General features: G+C 36.6%; 1 protein-coding gene across 9 annotated transcripts in view; it reads left to right on the plus strand.

The window, feature by feature from the left end:
• Positions 1–20,057, plus strand: part of CNST (consortin, connexin sorting protein) — a 52,976-nt gene that overhangs the window by 222 nt on the left and 32,697 nt on the right. Inside the window, exons 1-4 of one of the 9 annotated variants that reach the window (XM_075146584.1) lie at positions 341–791; positions 1,808–1,904; positions 13,790–13,838; positions 14,070–14,507. In XM_075146584.1, the coding sequence (XP_075002685.1) occupies positions 14,120–14,507 (388 nt within the window). In that variant the 5' untranslated portion in view covers positions 341–791; positions 1,808–1,904; positions 13,790–13,838; positions 14,070–14,119. Of the gene's footprint in view, positions 1–340; positions 792–1,807; positions 1,905–13,789; positions 13,839–14,069; positions 14,508–20,057 lie in introns of those variants that run through there. The other 8 variants (XM_075146582.1, XM_075146583.1, XM_075146588.1 and 5 more) reach the window with 8 other exon arrangements.

The following is a 20,057-nucleotide window of genomic DNA, read 5'->3' on the forward strand; positions in this document are numbered from 1 at the left end:
CGCGCACCGCCGCCGCCTTCCGCTTGCCACGACCGGGGGCTATGGGGGGTGAGGGCCGCCGGGCGGGCGGCGGGAAGGTGCCGTCCTCAAGGCGAGGCGGCGGGGACGGCACCTTCCCGCCGCCCGCCCGGCGAAGCTCCGCCGTGAGGCGGGCGAGCGCGCGCGGGCGGCGGTTAAACGGCCGCGGCGCGGGGAGGCCAGTACCGGGCGGGCTGAGCTCGCTGCCCGCCTCAGCCGGGATGGCAGGTGCCGGCGCTGTGGCTCCTTCACCTGGAGCGGTGGCCCTGGGGGAAACTGGAGGGATAAGACGTGTGGTGGCCGTTGGCCGTTCAGGAGGGCGGGGGGGGGAGGGCTTCGGCCGGCAAGAAAGGCTCTGCCGGGCGCCGGTGGAGCGATGTCTGCTGGGTTTGTTGGTGGAAGTCCCAGGAGCTACGTATTTAGTTTGAGGTTTGCCTGGGTGTTTCATGGGAGTCTTTGATCTCCGCGTCTGCAGCTAAATAGTCACTTCGGGACTCGGTTCTTTGTATCGCCCTGCCGCCCTCAGCAGGTGCAGGATCCTGCTCCGGCAGATCTCCGACATCAGTCCTTGTTGGCTTCTTTCTGCCCGATACCGTCTTGCAATTACATTTTAGGTAAAACCAGTAATTCAATAGCAGCGACGTTGTCCTTTCAACAATTTCCCTAATGCCTTAACGAGAAATAACTTTAGGACCGTCTTCGAAACATATTCAAGTTCTGCGAAGCTGGAGTTCATTCTTCAGGGATACTGTGCTAAAACCTGTCGGTGGCAGGTGAGTGGCCGTGCTGTGATGGAGTTCTGGGGAAGCGGAGGGGGAATCCTTCCAGAGGTGTTTCCCTGCCTAGTTTGTGCAGAAGGCAAGAGTGATCTGGCAATCGCAGGATAGGCTGGTCTTCAAATTAATGGCTCAAAAGTAGACTTTCTGTATGATTTTGTGCAAATTGTTTAATTTCTTATATCTTGTTTCTCTGTTTGTAACGTGAGAAATTAACATGTGCCTACTTACTAAACAAAGCCATTGTGTTTGACATGTCTCTATTAAACAGAACCTGGGACAGAAAATTGTGGCTTTGCTATTCTCTGTTTGGCGGATCTGCATGTGGCATGAAGAGGGGCTGGCTGAATTTAGGAAAGATTGCAGATGCCTTGTCGAATGCAGCAGTTCTTCATATCTGCAATTTATTTTTAAACACTCTGCTTTTTTACACTGAGTGCTGTAATAGTCTTCCCTGTGCCTTAAGGGAAATGGACAGACTGTTCAGCTGGATGATGGGATAGACCTCAATCCATTTTTAAACTGGACTTTATGTTTTTAATAGCTTTTTTCCTCTCTTACTAATTAGTCTGATAATTCAGTAATTCATAGGACTTCTAGAACATCAAGCAGAACTTGGTTCTCTTAGTGCAAGTGTTTAGTAATGTCCTAATTCAGCATTCCTTATCAAAGTTTATTGGTAGCTGTGGCTACAGAAAGGTTAGGTATAGTTACTATATTACTATGTTGTATTCCATATATTTTAAGGTTAATTAGAGAATTTTGGAATTTCTTGTTGCCAATCAGAGCACTCAGGAGTGCTAGGGTCATCTTTGGATGGGCTGTTCAGAGTAATTGAGATTATTCAGAGGAGTGATTGCTAAGTAAAGCCAAAATGCCGTGACATTCTTCATACACTGGAAATTATACACTTTTCTTCGTATTTTTATTTACTTTAGTTTAGCACTTGCCTGCATTGAACCATAGATCTCTATAGGATAAATTTATGATTTTTTTTTTTCCCCCCCCCCCAGAACTGCCAGATACATACTGAATCTTGCATGCATAAAGGACTACCTCTTTCTGACCTGGTCATTATCCTTGAGAAACTGTTGAAACCCTAGGAAAATGGTAAGTTTTGTACATTTTTTGTTTAGAAATTACAATGCAGAAAGTTGTTTAATACATTAAAGTGTATCTCAAGGACATTTGAACAGTTATTTTTAAGTTAATGGCTGATTGTGGCATATATTTTCTAGTTTAATCCAGCTATTGCCACATGCAAATGTTTGAATTTACAGTTGTACCTCATATAGCCTTATGTTTTTGTAATTTAAGTGCATTGTTGAGTGCTCTGAAATTATTGTTTCCTCCTAATTATTGATTTTTGAAATAAATCAGAGAAGCAATCAAAAGGGTTATGTGTTTGATTGGATTCCAGCCTATGCTTGAACCAAAAGAGCTCATTAGTTGTGTGGGTTAAAAAGATCAGTAGAGAGATATTTTTCTTCTCAATGGTTCTAAATGTCTTTTGCATTTACTTCTATTTGGCTCCATTTAAAATTTATTTTTTAAATTAATATTAAAGCATTAGTCTTCTAGAATTACTTTACTATGTATTAACCACATAGCCGTGGTAAATATTGACAAGCATTTCTAAGTAAGGGTGAAAATTGCAGTAGTATGTACGTCTGGATCTCAGTTTTTCAAAATCTTATGCCAATACTTCATTTTAAGTACAAATTCAGTAGAATTCCCATCTTGCACAAAAAAACCCAAGAGGTATGTGAATGGAAATTTGCACGATCATAATTTTTCTGTCCTGGTAGTGATACTTATCATTAGAGTCTCCTGTTTGGCTCAGAATACAGATTAAATTTGTTAGCATATAATTGTTTCAGAAACTCTTTATCTTTCTATTTTATTCACCATATCCCATTTTATCATTAATTCACTGTAAAATTTAAGATTTACTCTTAATATTGACTGTTCTTTTTTTTTTAATTATGCATATATTGAAAGGCTTAGCTCTTACAAAATACCACCTCTAATGTGAATTTTTAAAAAAAGCTTACAACAGAACTGATGTTCAGAAAGAGCTGAAAGAATCATTTAAGCATATTAGCTTCAGTAATGTGAAAATAAAATAACGTGCTACATGCTTGAATTAGCAGAAGTGTCTCTGTGCCTTGCCGAGATGCAGGATGTCACAGAATTATCATTTCCACTTATTTTATTCAGCATACTTCAATAATCTTGTTGTAATACTTTGGATGGTGACCAAGGAAAATAGTAGAAGTGATAAGAGATTTCTTCAAAAGTGCTGTAAGTGCTGTGCACTCAGGAAAATAGTCTCTAGGAAGAATTATTTTTTAAAAATCAGAGAGTAGCCTCATTCTTTTGTCCTATTTCCTTGTCATCGCTGTCTCCCATCCCAAGCCCATGCATGCACAGAGGAAACATCCCAAGGGCTGAAGTAGCATTTAATCCTATGCCACAATCTAGTTTGAGATCCAGTAAGTTTGCAACCTGTGGGTTGTATTGGACATCTTCCTTCGAAGTGAAAATTGGTCTTTATAATAAGGTCAGAATTTTGTATTTAGAGCCGCTATGCTCTATAAACCTTAACTTACTGCTTTTCTATGTGTAATCTGTTGACAATGAAAAATGGCTGGACGCTTGGATTTGGTGGGGTGGAGTTTTTTTGCTGTTTGGCCAAGCTATTTGTAGTAAGGGAAATAAGAATCCAAGGTTCCTTGGAAGCCTGCCTGCTCCATGTGACAATGTAGGTTCCAGCCTAGCGCTGAAAACCTGATTAATAGGGAATTACTGCCCATTAAAAGTGGGCTAGATCAATTGTGCAGATCACTGGAGAGTGAGTGCTCAGGTACCAATTAAGTGAAACTATCAAGTTAGTTCTCCTTTGAGATAATTTCTGAGCACTAAGTGTATGGTCATGTATGTTAATATAAGCTTATTTGAAAAAAAAATTATGTTAAACCACTCCTCCTTTGCTATTTTTCGATTGTAATAACATGCTGTTTAATAGGAAAGCATTTTCACACCAGGTGCAGATTGACTTTGCAGCCTTACAAACACTGCAGCAAAGTTCACAGCTGACAAAAGAGCCATTCAGCGCTAAAATAAACATTTTTAAATGAGCTGATGCCTTGAATTTTGTCCCTACTGATGCTAATAACAGTGTCCATGTCTTATTTTCCCTTATAATGAACACTAAGCAGCAATGTTTTTGACATTTTCAGTGGAGAGGCAAAGGGTTCTGTATGTGAAGATTGTTGCATAAGCTGTGTATTGTAAGGCATTTTGGCAGGGGTACAAACTTTCTCACTCTGTGCTATATCTGTTCTGTGTATGCAGAGAAACTCAGTCTCTAGGGCTGTCAATCTGGCGTCTTTCATCAGCACTAAATTTACTGCAAATATTTTTTGTGTGCATGCAAAAAAAAGTGCTATTAAACCTTTGTGGACAGGAATAAAAATATTCAAATAGGTGCACCTTCTGTTTACTTCTTTCACAATTCCTCTTCATTGAATTCTGATGAGCACATTCTGCTGACTCTCAAATTCACTCAGTCTGTGTTTGTATATCTTCTCATAAGTCTTTATTTTGAACGCTTTGGCAATGTTATCTTGCTCAAGAACTTGTCACGCTAAAGATTTTTTTTACTCTTTTTTACTTATTTCTTTACTTACTGTAAAACTGTGATGTCTTTGAAAATGTGTTGCTAACTTACAAGGAAAGTGTAGAGAAGAAATAATGTCAAGTATTTCTGTAGACAACTCTTGGTGTGTTGCACGCTTGCTTTTTAGGAACAGAGTTGCTTAGGAGCGTGAAGTTTTTCTACTGTTGTTCCAATACATGGCTCCATTTGTCCAAACTGAATTGCTAACATGTGGCCGTATAATGTGAGCTTTAACACTGCTTTTCTCTGTCCATGGGATTCATTTAATTTTCTTGTTTCATTTTGTTTGGAAAAATTATATTATACTGCAGGGCAAATTGAGATTAATTAAAAATAACTTTGGGATTTAAAAAAAAAAACCAACCAAACTAATCCTGCTATTTGTTTTATCTTTGTAATATGAGCACGTTAGGAAGATTTTTAGGTTCACTTAATGAATATGTCATTGAAATAATATGGAAATTTGTTGTGTACATTTTGGATGTTCTTTCCTAATGGTTAAAACTTGGAATTTTGTGTGCTTTTAGCCTCAAAATGAGGGCATGATGATCTTACCACATTAGACCAACATTTCAGCTGGACCTGCATCACAGTTCAGGTGTTGTTCATTCTGTTGTAACAATGTTACAGCTGATTAATGGCAAAATAAACAAATTGGGGTGCATCTGTCTTGAAACTTCCAAGTTGGCAAGTCCTTCAGTAATATTTTGGCATGTTCCTTTATTCATGTCTTTATAAAATAAAGCTCTGCACATTCACAGTGCAGAGCTTATACATTTGATCCCAGGAAAATTTTATGACAGCTGGCACATAAAATTACCCTTTATCCAATGTTGTTTTGATAGCTGCTTAGTTTCTTATCTGGATTTCTCTTTTTCTTATGGAAGACTATTAAAGTCTACTATTTTAGCACTGAAATATGACATCATTAGTGCAAGGAGAAATAGTAATCATTCAATGTCTCTATAGGCTGTAAATCTCCTCCTGTCTTGGTATCATTTAAACTATCTTGGTTTGGGTTTTAAGTGAAATTAGTTTTTACCCTCTTGCAGTACTGATGCTAGGTTTTATTAATGTTTGTGATATTTGGGACTTGCTAATGGAAAGATGCTTTTTTAAATGGAAACTACTACTTAAAGTGGCCTTAATAATAAGAGTTTTTTGAAAAACTGATCTAAAACAAATTACATCTCTTTACAGGCTTAGGTGTTACAAACATACATTCAAATTCTGATAGAAAAACTGATAACTGTGTGCTTCAGAAAACCTCTCCAAGATATATTAATCAAAAGTATGTGTAAATTAGTAGAGGCAGCTCAGATAGCCAGCATCTATTTACACAATTAGAGCTGAAATGAATTACCTTAATAGCTTCCTGTTGGAAAGGGGAGAGTTCAAACAGCACTCAAGGCTGAATTCACCACTGGGTTTAAGTGGTCGCAGCTTCATTAACTTCAGTCAAGTTACACCAGTGATTAATTTTGGGAGGATTGTGATTTGTTTAACATAGACCTTCTGGTTTATACGTGATTTGAGTTCTCACTCATGCATTTAAGGGCAAAAAGCTTGCCCAAATTTAAGTGTCTGTTTTGAACCTCTTTACAGTCCTTGTATGGTCCCCTTTACCAAAATATCTGTTTCACAATCTTTTTAATGTATTCATCTTTGTTACGTCCCTGTGAAATAAAGCAGTATTTTGTAGTTAAGAAGCACATTAAAGATGGTGTGACAGTTTTACCAACTTCATGGAGGAGGTTCAGACCAAAGAAAAGATTTGATCCAGTCATTTGTGTCTGACACTGAATAATGTAGAAACTAGACCATCTTCCTTTCTGAAATATAAAACCAACTGATGCAACATTTTGGTAGAGCTGACGGATATTCTAGTTTTCTAATCATGACAATTATTGAAGCTCTAACAATTAGTTCTGTTCTTAATTAACCTTGCAGTTGGACCCGCAGGTTTGATAACAAAGGGACCACAAGTATGTAATACTTGCGGACAAGAATTGTTTCATAAATTTTATGGACAGATTTCCATTCTATTTGTGGTTGCTTCTGGCCTTGATATGATTTAGGACCTAACAATATTTTGACCATGCTAATTTTCTTTGTATTGATGAGGACTATAAAACTTGCTTATCCCTCAGGTGTAAATTATGGAATTCAATCTCACTATGAAATTAAACTGTCAGAAAGTCTTGAACACTCTTGTTTCTTCAGATGGGCAGTTTTTAGATAATTGCCTCGTTCTTCTTGCATCTCCATTTCAAGGGACTGTATTCTATCATTTCTGCCTTTTCATATATGCTTAAAGTTGTTACCTGAGATCATGAGGGATTTTATATCATTGTGTGTTTTTTAGCTACCTCTTATGAGGTGATAGGATGTATCAGCTTTCTTAGGTCCTTGTAAAGTAAAGATTTGGATAGCAGTGAGCTGAGCTGGTTAGTTCTCATAAAAATACTCTGTACTGATTTGCAGGACTGGGTTCCCCCCCTCGCCCGCCCCCTAAGAAAAAAGTACCCATCCTAGAAAAGATGCATAAATTTTGTCTAGTAGGAAGTTTTTAATTTTTGTTATACTTTGTAATCAAACTTGTGCACATTTTCTGAAGTGTAACAACAATCAGGAGTTGTTCAATTAGAAGGAAAATAATAAAAATCAAAAAAGGCAAATTACTTCTTCTCGTAAGACTTAAAAGGAGATTTGTGCATCCAAGGCAGGACCAGTTACTCATAGGTTATTCCTGACCAATGTTTGTCTAGACTGTTTACGAAAGTGCTGCAGTGATGGGGGTTCTCCATCCTCCTAGAACAGTCTATTCTACTGCCTTTCTACCCCTACCTGAGATATGTTCTGGTGTTTTGCAGCAAACAAGGACAAAAAAAGAACATATCAAGTGGTGAGGTCCCCTTTTATACTTATACCATTCAGTGAAATTTGTCCTAGTGGAGCTTGAAACCCAAAACTTTTCAGACACTTGGGGGACTGATCATTGTGTATTTTGAGTGCTGAAAAAGAGCTTGATTGTGTGAAATTTTTGTCTGAACTCTGTCATATGTTCTAAAAGATACTATTTGTTCCCAGACAAACCTCTTATATTTGGCTGCTGACTGAAACATATTTTTATAGTAATGTTAAATGTGGAAGAGTAGATTATGCCTGGCTGTATATGTTTATCATTGTTTATTAAGCTGTGAATAAGCAGTATGACTAGGAAGCTTAGAAGTTGAAAATAGCCTGTGGAAATTCCTCTCAAAACCTCACTATTCCTGCTGTTTATAGATGTAAAGATCATCATGCCTTTAAATGCCACTGCCACTTGAGAAATGTCAGTTCAATGTCAGAAAGTGCCAAACCACCAAAGTGTTCATGCTCAGACATTTTTGTAAATTCAGTGAAATTAGATAAACCACTCTAATGCATCTGAATACTTCTTGGAGGACAACAGACTTAACACGTTTGAAGAGATAGACTTCCTAAACCACGTATCTGACACAGAAGCAGAAAACATGTATAAAGATATTTTTACCCCTAGTTTCAAAGCTGAACATAGGGCAAACTGAACAGTCAGGAAATTCTGTCATAGCAAGGCTATCCAGTAATGGGATTGTACATAAGACTATCTTGTGAAATGTTAAACTACTAATGAGTCCATGCTATAAGACAGCACAACAGCATGGAAATTTTTTTCTGCGGAGATGTCAGGTTGGATAATTGAAGTATGCACTTAAATATTTTTATTTCCCTTTCTGTAGAAACAGCAGAATTCCAACTATTAAGTGTTGCACATAAAACACAATGCAGAGCAGAATTTTGCTAGCTGGAAGTGGTCTGGTTTTGTGAGATGATATAAATAAACGAATTGCCTACCTTCTTTATCTGCTGTCTCTTTCCTTCTGCAGCAAATTGTGCAATGGTCAAGTACATCTTCAACAACTAGTACTTTTCTCTGTTTTTTTCCTTGGCTGCGGTGAGGCAAGGGCACTCTGAAGCAATCTGGTGATAATATTCCAGGTTTCTTTAGGTGTATCTTGGCTTACGTATCAGCAGAAGCAGCAAACAGTTGTAGAGAAATTGCACTTGCACTTTCTCAAAAGAACATATGGGCTTTTTGTTTATTAGGTCCTGTAACAGCATAGTAGGCATTATCCTTTTTCTTGCAAACTAATGAACTTGTAATGTATGTTGTATGTAACTTTTAGATAGTGCCATGTAGCTACTCTGTCATCTAGAGTTTCCTCTAAATTGCTGCATCTTCATTTTGGTAGTAAATGTAACTGTTCATAAAATGAGATCAACGTTCTTTCTTGTATGCGGAAATTAATGTGCAATAATAAGAATTTGCAGTACATGTTTTGATTTTGTATGGCCATGATAGGTTTTCATGTTGGTTTGTATTAATTTGTAGAAGATTATTTATCAATATGAAATGAGATACTAACATTTAAATGTGGTCTTGTAATGTGTCTTTACACCAGCTATCAGAAAGCTCAACAGATTTATTCTTTTTAAGAAATATATGGCTTAGGTTTAGTCATTCTTTAAATTTCAGTGCTTCTACAGTTTTCTTTTTTTGTTCTAGTGGTAGAAGCACCAACTCTGTAAAGATAATGGTTTGAAAAAAATCCTGTTTCCTTTTCACAGAATCAGTGTGAATTTTTATTCTCTAGGCCTTGTCAAGTTGCTTGTATTTAAAAAAAAAAAAAAAAAAAAGACAAAACCCCTGTAACAATATAGAAAATTAAATTCCTTTAATCCTAGGTACTATCTATTTTCTACCTGTCCTTAAACTTGAGACTTCCTTCATTTCTTCTTTAAAAGGATGGGGATTCCACAACATCTCTAGACAGCCTGCTTGATTGTTTATATGGCAACCTTCTCTAGGCTGAATAACTTACCACGTGTAGTGCTGTCCCTTCCTCTCTAAAACCCTTACCTCACTGTGATCTAGGTTCTCCTATTTGTGTACATCTTGTTTTGTGTATATAGTGCACAAAACAAAAATACACGGCTGTAATTGATTAGTGTCTGGTAGGATATAATGAATTCTCTTGTGCCTGTAACACTTGCCGTATTCTATCTCAGGAGGAAAAAACACTTGGACTCGCAGTCAGTTTTCTGTTTGGTATCTCTTTATGAGATGCTTTTCATCACAACAGAATGACTGGTTAATCCTTATTTCATATAGATGCGCTTCATTTATTCTAAAAGATACGGTGTGTTCTGTTTGTCTTAATGAATTTCATGTTATTCCTTTTGGAGCACTTACTGCTACAATTAATTTTGAATTAAATCCTCAAAAACATTTATGACTGCTTCTAACTGCAGATTTTATATAGCTGTTGTGTTTTATCATCAAAGTTAATGAAAAGATTGAGTAAAAGCAACACTGGGAACCAATCTGAAATGCCCATTCAATTTGAATAGAGCAATATAGGTGATATAATAGGGAAACTGACTTTCAAAGAATTGAAAGACTTAAATCTCCCTAATTAACACGAATAGTTAAGTGGCATGGGAATGAGGGAGGGAAAATAGTGTCTTTGGCAGAGGAGCCATATGATGGCAGTCAAATGGAATAAAAAAATGATTTGCCGTAAACTTTTTGAATGTTAGAACCTTTTTAGCCTTTTGCCAGCAGATACGGTGTTATGATCTTGATCTTTTCTGTAAGACACTTCTGAGATCAGTAAATGAAATACTGTGCTATATATTCAGTAAACATTCAAAAATTACTAGCTTTTCAGGATAGAGGAGCTGTGTTAGTATGAGGGTTTGGAGGGAGGGGGGTGTTAGTTGTTTGTGGTTTTGGTTTGGGATTTTTTTAATGCCCTCTTCAAATTTCAGCTGTGCCAGGTCAGGAAAGATGCCAGTTCTTCCCTTTTTTTCAGAATACAATCCAAACAACTGTATTTAAGGTTTTGTTTCCTTGGTAAGGACAGATCGAAGGAAGGCTCTGTACATACACAAAAATGAGCAACTAAAAAAGTTTTTGAAATTATGTGAAGTTATATGAAGTACATGAAAGAGAACACTGAAGAGCACGGGCTTTTTAAAATTGAAATTGACCTAAAATAGAAGTGAGTACCATGATATTTCTGTAAGGTGTGTACTGTTTGTCCTAAAGCAAACAAACATACAACTCATTTCTTCAATACACACTTTGTCTTTTAGCCACTTGGCAGGTATTTTCCATCTTATTTTTGATTTGTGCTATAATCACCATGACTATATATGGCAATTGCATGAATCTTTGTGGCAACTGGAACTGAAGCACTTTCATTCATTGGCACTTTTTAACAGAGGTCAGCACAGTTCTACTCAGTGTTAGCTTTTTTTCAATTTTGGGCAACTAGTGAAGGGGGGAAAGATGTGCCTAGGAACAAACAAACATTTTTTCTTAGCATGTTGCTTGGTGTACAATTCATTTCAATGGCAAAACAGTAGATACAGTAACTGCATGTTAATGGTCTGTTAAATATAGTTCAAATCACTAGTGAATTTAATTCCATTTTTGTTTATAAATAAATGTTTCTACCTGTGTTTTTAGACAGAGCTAAAGTTTATTCTCACAGTATTTAGCTTCCCTTTGGTACCTGCCTGGTGCCTTGGTAAAGTCAAAAGGAATGGCAGATGGCAACACTGAAAACTAGGAAGGGAAAAAAGTTTCATCTGGGGGGTGGGAAAATCCTTTTAAAAGATCAAAGCCTAGACTGTTCTAAATTCTTTGAACTAGCTCTTTCTGGATGTTCATTCTCTAAGGAGTCATACGGGTTGTAGAAAGGAATAGATTTTCAGGGCTACTTTTACTTGGCAAAATAATTGAGTTTCAAACAATAAACCAAGAAATGTTGATCTCTGCTAGCTGCAGAAACAGCCACATGTTAAAAGGAAATGAGTTAATATTTTCTATCAAAATGTTAGCTTCCTCTATAGAAAATGTTACTTGTCAAAAGCATCTTTTCCTCATTTTGCACAATCTAATAGGAAGCACCTTGTTCAAATTCATTCACATTTCTGTTTCCCTATGATAGCTGTTGAAAGGATAAACTGTTGTCTACTGATACAAGCAAGAGAGTGGTGGTAGGACATCCTGATTTTTAATTATTGCTGTTAAAACTAATTCCCTGTTGGCTTTGGGCAATTTACTTCAACCTCTTTTGTTTGACATATCATTTAATCTATGAGCTGGGGAGGGCAGCAGTAGTTGTTATTTCATACGCTAGGAAGAGTAAGAAGTGAACCTTTCAAGTTTAACATGGTGTTCGGGATTTTTTTTTTTAATGCTTTAGAACAGTTATCATCAATAAATCAACATAACTATAGTGTGGGTGTCTGTAAAGAATATCTTCTAGTTCTGATTCTTGCTGGTCTGATTAAAGTTCTGTCCTCCTTTTAACCTTCCATTTCATGTTCAACTCTCTTTCAGAGAAAAGGGCTTGATTAAGGAGCATCCGTCTAATGAACAGATGCATTCTCCAGATACCTCTCTCCTCTAGAGTTCCCTTCTTTGTCTTTCTGGTGCTCAAGGAAAGCCAATTCTCTTGTTTGGTTGCCAAAGGAAAACACAACCTGCATCTCTAGTGTACAATTCATTATTCTTCTAGAATAGAATAGAATATTTCAGTTGGAAGGGACCTACAATGCTCATCTAGTCCAACTGCTTGACTAATTCAGGGCTGACCAAAAGCTAAAGCATGTTGTTAAGGGCGTTGCCTCTTAAACACTCGTGACCACCTCTCTAGGAAGCCTGTTGCAGTGTTTGACCACCCTCTCGGTAAAGAAATGCTTCCTAATGTCCAGTCTAAACCTCCCCTGGTGCAGTTTATATGTTATAGGATAGGCAGTATTTTTCATTAGACTGGTATGGCTGGAAATGGTTAACAGGTTCTTCAGGTTGGAAGCAGAAATGGAGTTGTCCTAGTTGGTGCTGACTTTTGCCTTTGTGTTGCCCAGCTGGTGGTGGTTTGTTGCCCTCTGCATGCTTCCCTGGAACTCCTCACTGTCTGTTCATCTCGCCTGTACTTTGTGTGCTTGTCTGTGAGGATGTTATTGGAGACTCTGTCGAAAGCCTTACCAAAGTCAAGCATCCATTGTTCTCCCCTCCTCTGTTGAGCCAGTCACCTCTTCGTAGAAGCCTATCAAGTTGGTTAAGCACTATTTACCCATCATAAATCCACGCTGACTACTCTTGATGACCTTCTTGTCCTTCATATGTTTGAAAATGGTTTCTAGGATTACTATATCATCTTCCCGGGATTGAGATGAGGCTGAGCAGTCTGTAGCTTCCTGAATCCTCCTCCTTGTCCTTCTATAAGATAGGAGTGACATTTTCTTTTTTCCAGTCCTTTTAGCAACTACAAAGGTTGTGGAGGAATAATTTTGGGAAAATCTTTTTAGTAATCTTTAGCAGAAATATGTTTCTGTGTATGAAGGAAAACCTGCTTATTCGCTAAGACATTTTTTCATTTTTTCTGCAATTTGAATTCTTCTAGCAAGCAAAATGAAACATTATCTTGCATATTTAGTAAGTGTGTATTTCAGTTATTTCAGTTGTATATACCAGGACATAAGACTGAAAAAAGCCTGGTGAAGACAGGTTTCCTAAAATGCCTTTTCATTTAAAGGAAAGGATAGGAAGCTGCTGTGTGGAAGAGGCTTGTCTAAGCTCTTCTATAATACAAGAGTGCTTGCTGATTTTTGGCTTTACTATTTAAAATGTGTGAGCTAAATCTAATGAGATGTACATAATGGAGCTGTATTTCATCTATATAGTTGCTAAGTTAACCCGGCAGTATTGCCGTGCTTCTAAAAGCTAAAGATAGGAACTGATATAGTAACAGACCTGTGTAAGTACCATGTAACTCTGCTGCTAAGAGTTACCCTTTTTTTTCCTGTGAATATGCATAATTGCAGCATTGATTAGAGTTGCATGTTCACAAAAAGGGAAAGTTGACCCCTGCAGAGAGTAGGTGAGGGATTAGGTTTTTTTATTAACAAACCACTTGCTTCTGTGTATACTGGAGACACGTTGAATGTTTTCTTGAAAATAAAGTGACAATCTGAGTCAATAAGCAGGTTCTACGTGCATCTAATTCTTGTAACAGAGTTAATCTATCTGCGTATTTGATGCGATACCATCACTGACAGAATTAAAAGTTGTTCTGCTTTTATTCCTCCCTGGTTTATTTTTATTTCAGGCAAACTATGATCTTATGTGACAAGAATGCTTTTGTTTTAGTCATGGATTTAAAGGGGGTGGTGGGGGTGGTTTCTGTTTATCTTTTTGTTTTTCTCGTTACCTCAGCTGTAACACTGTGAGCACTGCTGTAAAGATCAGCTCTGCTATTGGTCAGGTAACTGTAACCAATTGGATGAAAATACAAGTTTATAGATAGCTTTTTGTATGTAGATATGCTCTACTTAAAGACATACAATGGGGCAATGGATTACTGTTTGACTTTCCCTATACTTTTAAACTGTATCACTTCACTAATGTGATTCTTTATTGGCTGGCATTAAGTATGAGGTTATTTATCCATTATAATATACATATTATAAATGCTTCGTCTGGTTTTATATTTTAGGTCTAAAAATATTTGGAGGGAGATTAAGTGGTTCAACAAGTAACGCTCTAATGGATGACAGAGAATTTCTGCCAAATGATCTACAAATAGACTCAAAGGACAGTCTTCCTGCTGACTATAGGGTGGAAAGTTTAGCATCTCATTTGGTTTCTTCAGCTGATGAAAATGAAAATCGACTTGACAATGATGGGAATGAGGTTCTGACCAGTACTAGCATTGCTATGGGACGACAGGATAAAGGTGAGCAGGACAGCATCAATAATAATGAGAACATGGACAGTGGAGACTGTACCCCAAGCTGTAAGGAAAGTGAGACTGAGAGGAGATCTGTAAATGTCCATATGGACCCCCAACTGGAGGAAAAGCCTATTACAGAAAAACAACCAGGTGGAAAAAGAAGTCCGAGAAGCAAAAGAAGCTCCAGTAAAAAATCTAAAGGTACTTTATAAAAAAAAGTTTTTGTTCTGTTTACTTAAAATAATAACACTGTAGTTCTAATCTGTGAACTAATAAGAAAGATATATTTTAGTTGTCATGCTAATTATTTTTAAAATTTCACTAAAGGGTGGTGGGGTTTTTTCAGAACTGTTAATAGTCCTAAATCAGATTCAACTCTAGATGTTTTCACCTTCTGTGTTTAAATGTTGGCTGTGTAGCAAATAGAACATATCAAGGAAGCACGAGTAGAGGGAGGTGCTTCAGTATGGAAATTGGGCTGACTTCCAAATCAGAATAGCCAGAAATTCAGGCAATATGGTTTTGTTCATTTGAACATTGTGCTCGAGTGCAAGATTTTGGTGTCTTGATCTAGTGTCAAGATTTGAAATCTTGGTATGAGTACTAAATAGCTTGATCTTGGCCTGCTGTTGTCAAAATTTACTTACATTTTTCAAAGCTTAATAGATAGTCCTAGGATGTGCATTTTGGGTAATTTGTTCAAAAATGTGCTTCTACCAATTTTTGATGTTACTTCTCCTTTAGATCTTTTGGATATGAATTGGATAAGGAAAACGTAAATGTTTATTACATGTTCTTATTTGAGATGCTTCTTCCCTTTTTGAATGAGTAGGATTTGTCTGCATCAACACAATGTGTTATTATATTAGGTTTTTGCCATAAATCATATGTGATTTATGACAGCTTATGTGTCATAGTGCTGCAAATACATTAATTAAAATCAGTGTGTTTCATCACATAGGTATCTTTGAAAGTTACTTGGAACAACTGAATCATGCCTGCTTTTTTTTCCCATGCGTTTTTTTTTTTATCTAAAGACTGAGAAGATGGGGAATTTGGCTACTTAAAATAGATAATTTTAAAATACAATTTTCCTGCTAAATGGTGAGTCTTTAATGGCCTAATCTGAAAACTGGTGATGATCTTAAAGGATTATAAAATAGATAAAGAAGGGAAAGGAAGGAAGCCTTGTATTCCATATCTTGTACATATAGGCAAAATTTAGAAGAGAAAAATTATATTTTATAATAGAGATAAGAGGATCCTGAAATCTGTCTTTATAAGGAGAATGAGTTCTCATTAAATGATGCAGAAAGTCATGAAGTGTATATTTCAACTGTAGATTTAATGTTTAAAAATAGAAGAAAATATTTACTTAAGAGATTCACGGAAGTAATTGAGAACTAGTCATCTGCATGATGGGAATAACAAAAAACAAGTTGATGAAATGTGATACAGATGTGTCGACAGAGGTATCTGAAGCACGATGAGAGAAAGAAAAGGAGAAATTCACCCAAACACTGAAAGTTAAACTTTGCTTGTATTCTCCCTCCATTAGTTTGTATTCTTGTTGATAAAAGCAATCAACTGATGCAGAAGTACCACAAAACAAGCTGTGCACAGTAGATGGCAGTTTTAAGGCAAAAAGCAGAAATCTGCAATATAGAAAATTTCATGGAAAAATCTAGAGATGTACAATACCACAACAGAGAACGTCCTGCCTGCAAAACTCTTAAGACTTTTCTTGAATTCCTACGAACAAACTCTTACTACTTTGTTAATAATGAATCTCGACTGTTATAAAAGGAAGATCAAAATATAAAGTTATGTTATATCTCCCATTGATTATGGGCTAATTTACATTTAGCTTTTTAGATATTCTCACATCATGGTTCTCCTGTTTTCACACAATGCAGTGACTGTGTCACAATTTCTTGATGTTGCAAATGTCTTTATTTTAGTAAGAATCTTCCACTTAACACCAGCTATTTTAAACTTCCTGAGTATCCCTTTACATAAAAGAACCAAACCAGCTTTCTTGTCTTTATACCAACTCAGAGATAAAGGAGAGAATAATCAAACCAGAGTGGAAGATCCCTGAGTGGGTGACATCAGAGCACCACACAAGCAAGCTGGAATCACAAACTAAATACTTGCATGGCATGTATTATGCTGATTTTTTTTTAATTATTTTTAACTATTGAGAAATCATGGATGAGTTACTTTGACTCATAGCTAAAGAAGAGATTTATGAATCTTCTTCTCTTTTCCTTTAAGCAAACCTGTTAGGATCACTGTTAAATGTTGCCATTCTGCAAAAGATGACATTTGACTTAAAAAGCATGTGGTTCATATTCCTTCTCTTGCTAGTGACTAAAGCAATGAACCTGGAATATGGAAAACTACATTTTACTTATTTTCATTTATTTGGGACTTGCTCAGCAGAAGGTTGATGATCATTAGAGAAGCCAATCTTCTGCTCTGGACATATGTTTTTACTCCAGAAGAAAGAGCAAGTACTCGTACTTGCAATGTGTTTGAAACCCTCTAAATATTTGCCTTTAAAGCAACAACAGTTATAAGTTTGATGATTATGTTTCTGCATATGCTTGGAATGTGGTGGAGCTAGAATTATCCTAGCTTCTACAATCAGTAGACTGGAATGCAAGATTAAGAATCACTATATCTGGTTGAAGACTCACCTTGATATCCTTCCCCTGACAGTGGCCAAGAGAGGATGGGTAGGTAAGAGTATAAGGACAAGGCAAAGAGGTAGTGATTTGTTTGTGTATTCTCCTTGCCATCAGCAATTATCCATTTAGGACTGTCCCAAGTGGGAATTGATAAACTTGAATAGTTTACAGTGAATTTGTCACCTGACTTGCAGTTGTTTTTTGAGTCCATTTCGGTGTCCTGGAGTAAGTCGTTCCAAGATGTCACCTATGCATTGTTTGAAGCAGCACCTCCTTTTACCTGTCTTGATGCTGCAGTAGATGTATTGGGGTGAATTGACAAGTAGCTTCCAGATCCCAAATTTCTCTCATGTTCTTTTTGTATACTAATAATAGTTTTGAATAGACTATGATTATATCTGTTTAAGGAGGACACTGGTGATCAAAGAAGTGATGTAAATTTAAATTGGCAAATTTAAACTTTGGTGATTATTCATACTTGGATTCCGTGTAATGAATCGTACTAACTTTAATGCAGTAGACATAGTGATTCATTGAAGTGTCATCTGCTTCAATGTATTTTTCTAAATGTGGACTTCAAATTATCCCCGTTCTCTGAAAATAATTTCATCTTTTTCCAAAAGATCAGTCCTGGCATAACTAGTAACTTAATATTGTAAAATCACAGTGTGTAATTCCTTAACGTAGTATAGCATGGTAACTTGCACTTAATCATTTTTCCCCAAGTTAAATTCTGCAACATACGCTTTTCCTGTAAATTACTCAACTTATTTCTTAAAGCGGCTTGAAGGTGGAGAAAGAAAGTGGAGTGGTTGGGATGGATTTGGTGTTGCAGCAAATGAAATACATTAATATAATCTATGAATTATATGAATTATGTGAAAATTCAAGCAAAGTTATTTTATTTAGGGTTCTGTGCCACACTAGAGATTTTGAGCTTGCTCAGTTAGTTATATCTTTACTGCCAACACTGCTGTCTTAAAATCTCTTCTCTTAAAAATGAAATATTTTTTTAAAATACTTGCTTGTGGTTGTTTTTGGTTGGTTTGTTTTTTTAATAGTTCTTGAATGAATCAGTCTGAACCAGCTTTCTGGTATTGAGTACCAAAGAATGTTTAGAAAAAAAGATTACCGTATCTTTTCTGTACTAGAAACTTCTGTTACTGGTGACTGAAGCTAGTGCTACTAAATGTGAAAATTAAAAATTCAATTAAAAAACAGAGGACAATATCCATAATTTTATTTTGATAGCAAATGCCTCATACTTGCACCTCTGACTCATTCTCAGGCAGGTGGCAAGAGCATCTTAATTTCATGTACTTGCAGTACTGACAAAACAAAAAAAGGTGAGACATTGAAAAATGCGTTTGTCATTTTTATTCACAAGGTCTGTCAAAATTGGATCTTTTTGCAAAGATGGGGCTGCTTCTGTGAACTCAGGGAAATTTTGAGAAAGTTTGTTTCTCGCTGTGTCTTAGGAAACATTGGCACACTCAACTGGGCATAGAATATGTCAGTTGAAACCTCTGTGAGTCTGGCAGAGCAGAAGCTTGAACCCAGCTCTCTGCCACATTCCTAGTGAGTGCTCTGGCCATTGGAGAACTGATATCTTCTGTGTTTTTTCACATTTATTTTCATAAAGGCTTTGGTTCCATTTTGGTATGGAACTAAATATCAATGTATGGAGTAAATATCAATGCTCTGCAAAGTGAAAAAACGTGCCTCTTAAAATATCAGAAATATATGTAAGATACCAGTCTTTAGTGAAAAAAAAAATCTGCTTTGGACAGTAAGATTGATTGATCCCAGGAAAAAGCAGTGTTGTGTGCCCTTTTCAAGAACATGGAGGAGAAAAAAGTAAATAGGGATCTTAGCCCATAACACCTTTATGATGAAATAGCATTACTAAGTGTTACTGCCTCAAGAAAAGTTCTTGGTTATAGTGCTACTAAAGCACAAATGCTGTCTCGTGTTTAAAATAGAACAAGAATTAACCTGAACGGCTGTAAGGCCTTGTTTCAGAATCTGGGGAGTAATTTGAGGGCAGAATTTGATTCCAAGTGAGTGACAGCTCAACTATATGTAGGAATAATATGCAATTTATGAACTATGTGTTAGCAACAGTACCAAAATAACATTAAAACAAAGGTTTTCTCATGATAGTTGCTATTGAGCATCTTTCAGTCAACATTCATGTGTTGATATGACAGGTGATTAACAACAGCTTAATAAAGTGCAGTTTGAAGTGATGTCTCTTTTTCTGAGTGAAAAGGTTTGCCAGAACATGTGGACCCTCTTTTCTGGTTTCATGATCATGTGCTGAACAGAAAGCTATATTTTTAAAGACAGCCTTAATTCCATCTCTGAAAGTACTTCCTGGTTTGTATCTTGCATCCAGTTATGTTTCTTGTTGCTTTTGGCCCACAGCAAGCCCAAATAAATACTGGAGAAGCAGAGACATGCATTAATATTGAAAAAGCAATGTTAAGTTACACCCATATTTTGTCTGGCAGTAAGCCCTGTGAAAATAGCCACCCACAGAGGTTATTAGTACTCCTGACCTGGATAGTTTACTTAATAAAGAGTTTAAAATAACCAAAAATAGAATGGTGGAGCCTTCAGTGGACAAGCTAATGCCTTTCTTAAGCCTTAAATCTTAAACCTGAATCATCACTATAGGGTTTCAGTTGCGATGAAGACAAGGGGGTCTGAAATATGCTGAGTGCCCAAGCTGTAAAAAGAGCCAAAGTGCGATGGTTACTTGAAACAGTGCCCCCACCTGTCCTGCTTTTAAGTGATAACATGATTTTCAGAAAATGGGTGTAGCTGTGGAAGAATAACATACTCATCATAACTTGAGTTTATGAAAGTTTATTGTGCATATTTCAGTGGCCAAATTCTCTAAATTGTTTAAAAAAACTACGGGATTATTTTTTTTAAAAGTTCAGTCCTATGTAAATGTTGTTTTCAAATTCAGTGTTGTTTTCAAATTCAGTGTTGTTTTCAAATTCAGTGTTGTTTTCAAATTCAGTGTTGTTTTATGAAAAAAAAATTGTTC

This window comes from Calonectris borealis, chromosome 3 (assembly GCF_964195595.1).
Source record: "Calonectris borealis chromosome 3, bCalBor7.hap1.2, whole genome shotgun sequence".
Taxonomy (NCBI): Eukaryota; Metazoa; Chordata; class Aves; order Procellariiformes; family Procellariidae; genus Calonectris; species Calonectris borealis.